This window comes from Caretta caretta, chromosome 1 (assembly GCF_965140235.1).
Source record: "Caretta caretta isolate rCarCar2 chromosome 1, rCarCar1.hap1, whole genome shotgun sequence".
Classification (NCBI taxonomy): domain Eukaryota; kingdom Metazoa; phylum Chordata; order Testudines; family Cheloniidae; genus Caretta; species Caretta caretta.
Window position 1 is genome coordinate 193,258,977 of NC_134206.1, and position 13,401 is coordinate 193,272,377.

Sequence of the window (13,401 nt, forward strand, 5' to 3'; positions counted from 1 at the left end):
TCTGAGAATGTTTGCACGCCTGAGAAGGTGAGACAAAGCTATTACCTAACACTCAGAATGCAAGTGTCTCCATGTGCTGCACACGAGGGATTAACATGAAAGCTAAGCATAGAACAGGCTGCCCTTGCAAGAGCTCCAGTACTGCCCTCTCACAGCCTTCCGATCTATTTGTGTGCACTCTCTGCTTGTATCAATTCCCTTACACCAGCTGTCTCCTGGATTTTCATTAAGAGTGCTGTGAAATAAGAAGTTGAATCAAACAACTTTTATACTAATGAGGATTTAGAGGGCAAATCCTCTGCTCACTAACTCAGCTGCCTCCCGGGGGATCTTTTGAAGAAGCCTATGGTGACATTGGTGTGGAAAGAAGTGTGCGAGTTAGTAGAAAGGATGGAGCAGTGTTATGTAGAGCACTGGGTCACCCAGACCCTGTCTATTGTGCAACTATAATTGAGTCAGGGGAACCAGTTACAACACAGTTGTTCCCTGTTTACAGGAGATAAGACATGCTGAAGTCCTGTTTACACCACAGCTTTTTACCAATGACCTGAGCCAGTTATAACATGTCCGAACTAGGTTGGCAGACTTATTTATATTTGTAGTGTAGCTGAAGCTTTATTTGGGTGGCAGACATTTATATTTCCATATTGCAAAGCAAGCTAAAAGGTTTTCATTTTATTTGAGACAAAAGGAGGGTGAGGTAATATATCTTTTATTGGACTAACTTCCTAAGAGAAGCCGGATTTAAAAGAAAAGAAAAACAATCAATCACTTTTGCCCTATGTACTAAGTGCCATCACAGATATGTAGTGTCTGCCCTTCTCTGACGTCTAAGATGACAGAAGGCCAATGCCCACAGTACAGCTGACACTGCGCACTGTCTGTATTGTAATATACAAATATATTTTCATTTGTGAGCCATGACTATGGTGTTGCTCTGAGGAGGAAGATGAGATTAGAGTAGTCTGTTACACTGACTCTTTTCCATGCCCCGGGGGTTGCCATTCTTCACAGCATGTGGTTTATCTTTCGCGTTCTGGGTTGTTTCATTTGTGCATGATTATATTATGTGCCAGTAAGTCTACAGCCTGTTGCTAGCAAGGGGAGAAAGAATGCCTGCCTAATCCTGGATCATACAGGCTGCTGGAGGGAGATACAGACAACTGGGCCTCATAATGCAAACAATCCTCAAAAAGGGCAGTGTTTCGATTACTAGAGAGGCACTCAGTACTAGGAAGGTCTTTGCTATTCCAAACCATCAGGGCCAAACCACATGCAAGAGGCTCAGACCTTAGTCCGCTTTTGATTCATGGGACTGTCATAGAGTTGTCAGGTGTATACCAGGGACATTTGTTGTGAGCTAATCCCACCAAGGTAGTTTGAGTAAAACCCGGCACTACACTTTCAACAACAGATTTTTTTGGTTCAATGGCAATTCCCAAAAAAGAGGGGGGGGGGCAAGAAGGGTGGGGGAGAACAGTTTAGGACCAAACACATTTTTTCAATCTGAAATTAAAAAAATGCTCAAAATCAATACAAAAAAAAATCAGAAAGTTGAAAAGTTAAGTAAAATTCAAGGAATTTTTTAAATGAAAAATAATTTCAAACAAAAAATCGAAATGCTTCATTTTGAAAGTGTAGAAATGAAATCTTTTGAATTTTTTTAGTCTTTTTTACTTAAGCAGTTTGGCAAAATTAACACAAATTCGTGAAATGTTTTGGAGTAACTGAATTTGCTTTTTTTTTTTTTTAAACCAAAAAAAAGTTGTGAAAAATTTTACCCAGCTCTACTTCCAGCTGAGTCATATTTCATCATGCAAACCCGAGTGTCAGCAAGGCCCACTAAGACTGCCACAGACGGAAGAGGGGAAATCACTAAGTTGAGTCATGCATTGTAAATATTTTATTTCTCTGAGCACTCTGTGTATGCTCTGGTGCTGCAACACTTGGTTTGAGCTTTCGGTATCTGTAATATCATCCCATTTTCAAATATCTTTTTAATTATAAAAACATGTATGCACAGTATTTTTGCTCAATTCGCTTTCTAAAACTGATGCATATTTTCTGAAACAAACACAATACATGCTACTACATCATAACCGTAATTTCTCACATCAGTTTATTCTTAAACTGCCAACTACCAGATTAGAGAGACAAGGTCGGTGAGGTAATACCTTTTATGGGACCGACTACACTGCAAACTACCAGATTGTAACATGGTGTGAAATAGGATTATACCTACGGTGTAAATGTAAGTTAAGCGTATTTTTGCCAAAAAATTGATGTCAGTTATTTAGTGTCCATCTGTATTTAATTTGTTTCTTTAAATTCCTGCAGCAATACAGAAAACATTTCAGAGACAAAAATGAGGCTGAATCTTTCTTACTTTGTGCAGTGGAAACAGATTCAGAGGTTACTGGACTTGTGAAGTTTAGGCAAGTTGAAGATGTAGTTTGAAGTCCTATGTAAAATAAATATTATGTGATAAGACATTTAGTTCATGGCGTGCTTAGTATTAATATTATAGTAGCACCTAGAGGAACTAACCAAAGTCAAGGCTATTGTACTAGGCCCCATGCTAACATACAGTTAGAGACTCTGCTCCAAGTCTATTTAAGTTTAAGAGCAGATGCATTACATAAATGTAGAAAATTAACAAGACAGTCAGAGAAGGAGGCTGTGGATAATAATAGAAATACTTTTTTGAATAGGCTAGCTGAGTGCACTATTTTTAGATATCTAAGGTTGCTAGGTTTGTGTGTGGTGTGAATGCTGTATGCTCTTTATTCCCACTTTCGGTCTAGTCAAACAAGGTCTTTGCAGTTCTAGTCTTGACATCTTGGATTACCAAGCAGGTCTGGTGTTTTCCAAACTCTTCTAAAAGGAGAGGCAGGACACAATAATTGATACCGATGAACATTATACCATTATCTCTAAGCTTGTTTTAGCCCAGGAATGGTAGCATTATTAATTAGACCTACTAGGTGGTCACTACAGAAAGGCTTTCCTTTGTATAACACTATATGTAGTCCATGCTAACATATGTGGATTACATATCCATGAAGTTACAACAATGCAGTCATAATCAATTGAAACTTCTAAGCAAGTATTGGTGGATTCCTGTCAATTAAGAACCACACATAAAACTAATTTTACCAACGAACAGTCATGTTGTACCATTTGAGTTAGGGGATGCAGAATTGGACCAAAAGGGAAAGTGAAATTAAGAAACTTGGCAGTGAGGGTAGGAAGTTCATATTTATGACATGTCTGGTGCATACATTAGTATATTGAATATGGAGCACATGGCTCATATTAATAGTGAAGATGTGCAGTTACGATGTTTGAGTGCAGGGGTAGTTTTAACTCGTATCAATTATCTGTAGTAGTAATACAATTTTTGTAAAGTATTTTACTTTATTTTTTAATTCAGTAAATGTGTGTAACAATCCTATTCAGTATTCAACACAACATTCTATTTTTTTTTTTTTTTACCTCTCAAGTAAAAGTGATTGAGAATTTTTCCAAGATTTGTGTCATGCCTCCTCTGACTTAGCTAAGATCATAGCCAATAGGAGAAGGGCCAGACTGAAAAAAAGCCCTGAGGATTACACCATTTCTCAGTGTGAGCAGGTACTACTAGAGCATGAACACACACTGAACGTGATTCTCAGTCTTGCCTCATTGTGAACCTGATGCGTAAGCACAGGTCAAGTAAGAATCTATTAGCAGAAAAATAGGATGAAATATTTTACCTGTGGTAGCCATGATTGTTGACGGAAGTGTTGAAATTCCAGGATCTATAAGCAATCAAATCCAACAAGGACTTTTAAATGGCTTTTTCAGTATAGCAATGTTATTTATTATGTTCCTGAAAATAGAGCCACTAAGGCTTCCAAAGGCACAAGGCAATTTACAAAACCTCACACTGATCTGTCAGAGAAATCAATATGATCAGAAGGCGCAGACACACATAAGCAAGGAAAAGCTGAAAGCCCTTCTTCTCTTCATGCCGTTCTAATAGGTGATTATGGGGGAGCATGCTAACAAGTAAACAAATGTGGTCAACCTAAGGGTTGTGTGCAACGTTGCTACAGATATTCAAACCCTCTGACATCAACACTTGTTTTGCAAACCTTAGGCCAGGTTTAAGTAGGTGTTCTACAGCTGGGTTGATGCTATTGACCAGGTTCTACAGCCAGAACGAGTCCCCTCTCCTTTCCCCTGTGTATTCTGGGGACACCAGAAGGCCACTCCCCCATTGGAGTCTTCCATGCACCCTTGGAGGGGCAGGCCACATCCAGCACAAGGAGAAGCCCAGTGGGAGGGGAGTAGGCCACCAACATTCCCTGGATATGTCCAAGGTAAGCATGATGTCCTTGAAACAGGAGGGGAGGACCAACTGCTGCGAAGGGGAAGAGGATGAGGGTTCTTTTTCTGTATGACAAGAATCTTCAAGCAGGGGCTGTGCTGTTGAAAGCTCCCATCCACAAAACACTGCAGGTTCATGTGCCCACAGTAACTTGGACTCTGTAGGGTTTGTATAATTCTAGTGAATACCACGGAGGGAGGGGAATCATTCAGGCTGCTACAAGGATGCATAACTAGGAGTAAAGCCTTGAAACTGAAATTCTGATATATACTGCACAACGCACTGCACTCTATCTGAAAAAGGCACTATATGTTAGCTAATAGGAGACAGCAGGCTTCTCTGCACAGATTGAAGTTTCTTCTTATTTCATCTGGTACTTTTTTAGCTTCCAAATAAGGAGAGATTAAAAATACTGGGTCTATTCATCTTTGAAAAGAGATGATTGAGGGGGGATATGATAGAAATCTGTAAACTCCTGAATGGTGTGGATAAAGTGTATAAGGACGTGTTATTTACCCTTTCACATAACACAAGAAAAAGGGCTCACTCAATTAAGTTAATAGGCAGCAAGTTTAAAACAAACAAAAGGAAGTACTTCCTCACACAACACTCAGTCAACCCGTGGAACTAATTGCCAGGGGATGTTGTGAAGGCCAAAACTATAACTAGATTTAAAAAAAAAAAAAAAGTTCATGGAAGATAAGTCCATTAATGGCTATTAGCCAGAATGTCCAGGAAGCAACCCCATGCTCTGGGTGTCACTAAGCCTGTGATTGCCAGATGCTGGGACTGGATGACAAGGGATGTATCACCAGATGATTGCCTGGTTCTGTTCATTCCCTTTGAAGAATCTAGCATTGGACACTGATGGAAGACAAGTTATTGAGCTAGATGGACCATTGGTCTGACCTAGTACGGTCGTGCTTATATTTAATATAACCCATACCTGGATTAGACCAATAACTTAAATAGCAGCACTTTTCATGACCATTTAAGTGTTCACTGCCTCTCACGCCATTGGCTTACAAGGGCACTGGACACATCTTTCTCCAAGGTCAATCTGCACTGAGTCTTCTATATACATACAGACCTACAAAGACACATACATATATACACACATGCAGATCACCCAACAAATCACTGAAATGTAGTAATCTCTGGTGTGGAACACACTGGAGTATTTGCTCCAACAACACTACTCAACAGCAGCTAGGCTCAGGGACATGAAGAATAATCTGTCAGCTGAAACTATCAGCAGAGCTGACAGTGACAGAAAGCAAGAATTTGGTCAAAAAGGACACCTGAATTAACAAGCAGACTGTTGTGAAATATGCCATCAACTCTTTAAAAATCAGAAGTGTATAGGACCTTGGTAGTGTGTCTAATCTGAATGAGGTATTGTTAATAGCACAGTAGCCGCCTAATGTTCTTCTCAGGCATCAGTTCAGTACTGAGAGCCACCTATTCAACTGCCAACCCAAACTTCCAGAAGCATCTTCAGTGTTCCTTAAAAGACCTCCCATTCAAAGAGTGACTAGGCTCCCTTCTGCTTAGCTTGTGAGAATTAGCTATGATAGATCACAGCTCAAAATGGTGCAACTATGATGGTAGCACCATGTAACGAGGCCTTCACCTGTCCTCACAACAAATCAGCCAGAGACCCCCCTCTGAGTGCAATCACCAGTGCTTTTTATTTTCAGTGTCATCTCCCACCACCTCCTATTTACAGTCTGCTCCAAACTAGCAACCTGGGGGACAGCTAGCTTCTCCAGCCAGCAGGGATGCACAGCTTTTGGCTCTTCCCTTTCCTTTCTCTTCCCCCCTTTCACTTCCTTCCTGCCAGCTTTATATAGCCCCCTGGCTAATGAGGCCCGCAGGTGCTTCTCTTCTAGCAATTAGGCATAGCATACTCAGCCAGCCCCAATTAATACTTCTTAATTGGAGCTGGGCTAACAGGGGCCTGGCTCAGGACCTCCTGGCCAGCACCCTGTTCCACTCCACAATTAAGTCTTTTGTTATTTTCTGAACTTCTGATAATTGCACAAAAGCAGAGTGTTCTAACTATGCTGTTCAGTCCATTCAGAAATGCTATGGCAAGTTTGGGTGCCCACTGTTCCCGCAGGAAAACAGAGCGTTAGAAACTTGTGCACGTAATACGGGCGCACCAGTTGGAAAACAAACAGCATGACATTAAATGTAGTGAAGAATAATTTATCTTACCTGTTGTAGCTGTGGTTGTAAAAGCTGGAAGTGGCACTTTGTTATATACAGGGCCTGGGAATAGGCAAATAAAATCAGTTCTTAAAGAAGACAATAAACTTGTGTTTATAATAAGATCTTAAAAATAATTCACTTGTGTTGTGCCACAAGGTGAAAGCCCCTCTACACATTGCAGCGATCTCAGTACCACTATGAATTTTCCTTTTTAAAAAACTCATCCGTTTTTGCATAGAGGAGCATTATGTTGGTATTAGTAAATCCTATAGTCAAGTTTGGAAATCCTTGATTTGATTGATTGTCGATACAAATTCATTGTGGGGCTGACGTTGTCAATATTTGGTGTTTGCTAAAAGAAGACTACTTTTAAGATATACATATGACAATCCCTCCACACACTTATTTCCTCTTCAGAAACCATTCAAAATGGCTGAGATTTGAATATTGACACGTAAACATTCTTCACTGGGAAGCACACCCATAACCAAATGTGACCAACTCTGGCTGCAAAGCAGCAAAGTCATTAACATTTTAAAGTTAAGACTGGACATACATAGTAGGAATGGTCACTAAGGAATGAATCATGTCCCCATTGCAGTGACAAATACAAAGTCTGTGCACCAGGGAGGAATGTGGTTGGCAGAGAAAGAGTGCACATGCATCTGAGTGCCAGTGGACTGCTACCCCTTCCTCAATTATGGAGTGGGAAAAGAGGTGCCCCACAGCCATTAAAGCAGTGGTTCTCAAACATTTGTACTGGTGACCCCTTTCACATAGCAAGCCACTGAGTGTGACCTCCCCCCCTTATAAATTAAAAACACTTTTTTATACATTTAACACTATTATAAATGCTGGAGGCAAAGCAGGGCTTGGGGTGGAGGCCGACAGCGCACGACCCCCCCCCCATAATAACCTTGACCCCCAGTTTGAGAACCCCTGCATTACAGCATCCCCAGGAATGCAGTTACTCTCTAGGCTGCTATGACCCCATGTCCATGAAGGCTTTCAACTACTTAATGCAGGGCAATTTCCCATTCAGCTCCCACAATAGTGGAATACAAGGTACCCATCTGGTGTTAACGGAATGCAGAGAGGGCTCCATGCATCCTACCCATTGGTTTGACTGTCTTCAGAGCCTTTTTCATCCCTTACTCTCACTGCCCATAATAATCTGGCCTTAACTCTGAGAAGTTTGACTTTCCAGACAGCTTCACTGCGCAAATGCATGCCTTTCCCCAGGAGTGCATATTGAAAAATGCTTGTTAATAACAACATACTGGTGCCTTGTAGCTAAGCCAGTGTATACTTAGCTGAAGACTGTAGCAGGCAATGGTGTAACAGTAAATGGAATGAGTTCCCTTCCACATGTGCGGAAGCCAACTTTTTTTTTAAGCTGTTGTAGTTTATATTTGACAGATCCTTAGCGCAGTTAAGGTCTTACCTTGAAACTGTGCACGCAGTATTGCCTGACTCATGCTCATGTAATTTCTATACATACAATCTTGTATTTCCCGGAGCCTCGTATTTTGTTTTTGTTTCTTTAAATTACAGAAAGCTCAATGCGTTCTGTGTTCTGAATATTTTAGATTTCAGATGTGTCATAATTAAAGATGACTTACCAGAAGAAATTACTATTTCTCCAGATGAAATATTGCATGTTTTATTCCCCAGGAAGGGAAAACTACACGTACACCAGAAAGTCTGATTAATGGCTGACTGGTTTGTACTTTGTATCTTCAGTATTGATCTCAATTCATAGAAACCTTCACCATCTTTTAGATTTTCAGCTTCAAGAGATATTCCTAAAAGTAAGATGGAAAAGCCATTAGTCCTTCTTTTATGCCCTGTCTGATAAATCAGAGCTGTGTGAAATGCTAGCTCTGAAAAACACACTCATACAGCTTAAGGTTTCTTAACTCAGATCTGGTATAAAGGTTTAATCCGATAAACATGACTGTTCCAAGTTATCATCTCCATGAATGGAATTGCGGTATGGGAGCCATCACTGCTGGTCAGCTGTTCTTCACTGACCGTAAGGATGTTCCTTCTGCACTGAAATGGGTACCCACAACCCTCCACCCAATTGCAGCACCAATTGCTTTTCTTTTGGCTTATAAGAATATTATTTCTGATTAACATTTATTACCTCCAAATTGGTCTTTAAGAATCTCTCCATCTGCATACCAGGTGAGGTTCGGCATGGGAAATGCCTTCCTTACAGTACAGGTAAGACTAGCCTATAGGATAGTAGGAATAAGTCAAGTTACTAGTCAAAACATTTCTGACATGATTTGCGTTAATATTCATTACAAAAATAATAATAAAAAAAATTGTATGAACATATTGGCCATTCCCATTTAGTAAGAACCATTTACTTCTCTTTTAGGATGACGATGTTTCTTATCTAGTTCATTCTATTTCTACACTAAAAGGTAAGATTTATCAAGCTCAAAGGACTGCTAAATAGAATGTATAAGCATTTCATCCTCAATATAGATCTTTGAGTGAAAGCTGGGAGGATTGAAATTCATTATCCAATTCTGTTAGTGGCTTGAGAGAGATGAGATGGTGTTCTCAGTACTGTTCCTAGCAGATAGATAGACATCCATATTTTTAAAAAAACACATCATTTGTAATAGTCTGGATTCTCAGGGAAGTTTAGGCACAGCCTCCTTTATTTCAGATATCCTGATAGGTCCTCAGAAAGTCTTCCTGGCAAAGGATGTGTCAAGTACATAGAACTAGCTACCATAGAACTGGGCACACGGATGCCAAAGATTACAGAGACACGCATAAGCCTATGTGTTGCACCCTACGTGGAATAACAAAGGACAGAGCATACTTACTCCCAAGCATATGACACATTTACCCCTAACTGGGTTTTGTGGCAGCCAACAAAAGGCAAAGACTGGGTAGACCTGAAGATTGGACTAACCTCTCTCTAGAGGGGGGGGCCTCCACATTGGGGCATAGACATATCAATGGACAGTGAGCATGTGGGGCCTCACCATGCCAACGCTGCCTGTGTGTTGCACTAGATTAATTTTGTTTTAACATTTTGAAGTGCTAAAGGAAGCTCAGCTTTCTTCTACTTTAAAAGTAAGAAGTTTGTTTTATTATGGGGTAGTCACACACTACATGTCCATCCCTTCTGAAGAAAGCAAAGCATGTAAGTTGACTCCAAATGCATCACAATGGTTACAAACCACACATTAAGGATGGAGATTGACATATTTTTCTTGTCATAAGTCATCTCTGAAATCATGCTGTAATTGATTTTTTTCCTTCTGTTCTCCCCACAGCCCTTTGTCCTTCCTTTACTATGATCTCATTTATCAGTGCTTCTTAATGGCAAGTCCCAATTTGCTGTCCAGACTGGATTTTATTCCTTTTGGGGGGCTAAAACAGAGGAGGAAGGTGTTCAATATTTGGATGAGGAGAAGAAGAGTTAAAATCTCTTGAACATAAGCAGAATAGTGCAAATGAGACTGTGGTATTGAAAATTCAGCACTGAAATACGTCATGGGGGAAATTATGACAGTTCTATGCTCTGTGTCTGATATATGGCTAATCTGAAAGCAGGATGGATGTGGTTTATGTCGCTTTTGTCTGCTGATAGACTTCAGATCACAGAACTTATTTCAGGTGTCTACTGATCAAAAGGCTAAATTTGGCTGGTCAAAAACTATGCGGACAGATTTCATGACAATGCTGTCACCAGTTGGTCATCAGGCGACTGATCCATTTTATACTAAATATGATCTGAGCTGTAAGATTTGGGTAAAGATTCTGAACATCCATAATTCTGAGTGTATTTCCTCTGCTTTGGGTCCCTCTGCTGATAATGTAAGCCATGTGCCCAAGCTACATTACTGTTGGCAGAGGGTAGTGATAGATGGAGAAATGAGAGGTGTGCCTTAGAAACTCAACAGGGCTGCCATTAGGCAATGAGTGTGGCAATTTGAGACACAGGATGCACTTTTCAAATAGAGATTGTGCAAAGGTGGTATTGTGTCACCTCTACACGGACACCTCCACCTTAATCTTGGGGGTAGCCAGGGCTGGTCGGAGCCCAAGAGAAGTTAGAGCAGCTAAAGGGCTGTTTCAAGTTGCACTGGCTGGTAAAAAAGCCCCAGGGGGACTGTTACATAACTGGAAACAACTTGAGTGCAAAGTGGAATTTCAGCATTACAGCTCCTTTTAAAATATACTGATTCTACAGCCACTTTTGCCTAGCTGTGCTCAGTGACATGGCAAAAATGCTATTTCATGTCTTTAGGCAGTATTACTCCCAGCAAGCTCGTGCCTGCAGTTCATACAATCAACTGGCTTTCCAGGAATCTATCCATGCGGGAAGACAATCTCCCTGCCTCTTTCCACCATCAGGTAACAGAAGGAAATGTGATTGGCTAACACAATAATTGAGTTATGAGTTTTCTATAATTGGAACATAGCTGTTGCAAGGACCTACGGTTTGGCTTAAAATCTCGTAGCTGGGGAAAAACAGCAGCCTTATCTCAATCAATCAATCTAGTGACAATTTCATCAGGCAGGCTTGCTGAAATTCTTCTTTGGCCCAAGTGGCCCACTAGCAAAGGATTTGGTTTTGCATTTTGTCTATTTTTCACAAGCTTACTGGTTCGGTTATCTCCGATTTTGTTCATACTCTTCTCCCCTTATCCTACGCCCGCAAAGGCCATGCACAATTGTTCCCAACAGTAAACAACAAACTTTGGTATTTTGCCTCATCTCATTTTTACCCTACCAACAATCAGTTTTAATCAACCATTAGTAGCTAATTATTCAAGTGATTTGGGGAGCTTCCACCAGTTCCCCTGTGAGGCTGTTCCACAGCTGAATAGAGCTCTCTATAAAAACATTTTTCCTGATAAACAGTCTCAATTTTCCTTTGTTCAGTTTCTTATCACCAAAAATGCTAGTAATACCCCCTCGGATCATCCTCAAAAACTCCCTCCTTGATGCGTATGAAGGTGCAGTCAAGCATCAACATACTTACTCCTGCAAAAATGTTCTGGGATCTTTTACAATCAGTAGCAGGCAATAGTTGTGCTTGATGTCTAGTTTAAGCACACAGCTCCAAACCAATAAGCTGGTTCATGAATAGCTCAGATGAACGAACATGAATACTGAACTTAAATCACTGATGTGACTTCCTGTGGTCCCTGAGCATTCTGTCAATTTTAAAATCACTCACCTCCTCTATGCTCCCATTGGAACTATTTTGGAGGGCAATGGAGATTTCCGGTTTGGCTGAAAAGCAAATAAAATACATGTTAACAAAACTTACAGCAATCACCAAAGTAATTTAGCTTCTTACAAGAGTCTTAGTATTGTTTTTCCTAAAATTGATACCAAGATCAACATATGCCTTTTTATAATGACATGTGTGGTTAGTACACACTAAATACTGAAGAAGAGGGGAAGAGGCCGACACTTGTAATTGCTACTTCTAGTATATCCTAAGATCTGTATCGTATCTTACTGTTTTTAATTATCCTAGTATCTGAGACATTTGTACCCAAGAAATTAGTTCATAACACCTTATATACAGAATGATGATGGTCATAGCCACAGGAGGAGGAAGACTAGGAGTATTTTCTTGCCGTCAATGTGTTTCATTTGAGTACAGGTGACTATACTAACATGAGCTTGCATATATTTTTAAGCCTGTCTAAATGAATTTTTTTTTCTTCTTAAAACAAGTTGCTGAACGATCATTCAAAAATAAAAGGTGCATTCTGACACCAGTGAATGTTCAGGTCACTAATAATGTCTAAGGATTTATTAGTTTAGTTACCAACCCTTCAGACAGATTGTGGCTAGTGAACAATGAACCTCAAAAGATTTGGACTAAACCCCCCAAAATTAAATGCTTATCTCAACCTTACCTTACTCTCTAGCCCTCTTTTGGCTGCAAAACTGGACTAGAAATCTCAGGTAACCAAGGGTTTCTTCTGAGAATTTCGGTTCTTCCTATTTCCTGCCTACAGCTTTCCAGATTTCAGCTGTGTTGCCTTTGCTCTCTATCACAAAATGTTTGCCCAGGTCACCTCTATAGCACCACGGCACTACTTCACTGAGGAATTCTGCCCACATCTGTCTGTCACATCAGAGTAATGCAAAGCTGTTCTGTTCAGATCAATTCATCCATAACTGTGGCTTTCTTTCGTCACATCTTATTGCTTTTGGAATCTTTGGCATGTGTGTTCAGTTTTGCTGACTTGTTTTACTTGGACTGGCTCAGGTTTTAGTTTCAGGGGTTTGGGTGTTTGCTTGTGTTGTATGTGACATGTTGTGGGTGTTATTTGTGGTTTGTTGGGTTTTTTGGAGGGGTTCTCGCTATTGTCTCCAGATACTGTACTGGAAAGCTGGTGCTTTCAGATATTCTGCTTCTTACCCTAGCTTTAACTAGGCAGCACAGCAGAATGAACAACAATGGGCTGGGAAGAAAACAGCCACACTTTTTCAAACCTCAGAAATGTTGAATATTGGACGAAGATTAAGCCAGAATTTATTATATCTTAGCCATTTTTGCGCACTCCTCTTGTATGTATTTATTTTAAATCACAGCTGGACAATTTTTTCCCCAAGTCCATGCTGGTTTCTGGCCATGCTATTTTCTCCATTTCATGATATGTTTGGTGCACAACTATTCAATCCTGCATCTACGGGAAAAGGAATTGGAAGATCTAAGGTCTTTTCCATCTAACTTCTAAGCTTCTATTAATTGTTTGGCATCCATTTAGCTTTCTAGGATCTTTACAGATGTTTCGGGACCAGGAAGAATTCAG

The 13,401-nt window shown here is 40.3% G+C and overlaps 1 protein-coding gene across 3 annotated transcripts in view; it reads right to left on the reverse strand.

Annotated features, from left to right (window-relative positions):
• CD96 (CD96 molecule) overlaps positions 1 to 13,401 on the reverse strand; it is a 40,864-nt gene that overhangs the window by 12,060 nt on the left and 15,403 nt on the right. For 2 of the 3 annotated variants that reach the window (XM_075118281.1, XM_048870555.2), the window contains exons 5-10: positions 11,805 to 11,860; positions 8,736 to 8,826; positions 8,209 to 8,391; positions 6,593 to 6,646; positions 3,756 to 3,800; positions 2,387 to 2,461 (exon numbers count right to left, since the gene is read on the reverse strand). In XM_075118281.1, the coding sequence (XP_074974382.1) occupies positions 2,387 to 2,461; positions 3,756 to 3,800; positions 6,593 to 6,646; positions 8,209 to 8,391; positions 8,736 to 8,826; positions 11,805 to 11,860 (504 nt within the window). The remainder of the gene's footprint in view (positions 1 to 2,386; positions 2,462 to 3,755; positions 3,801 to 6,592; positions 6,647 to 8,208; positions 8,392 to 8,735; positions 8,827 to 11,804; positions 11,861 to 13,401) is intronic. The other variant, XM_075118284.1, reaches the window with a different exon arrangement.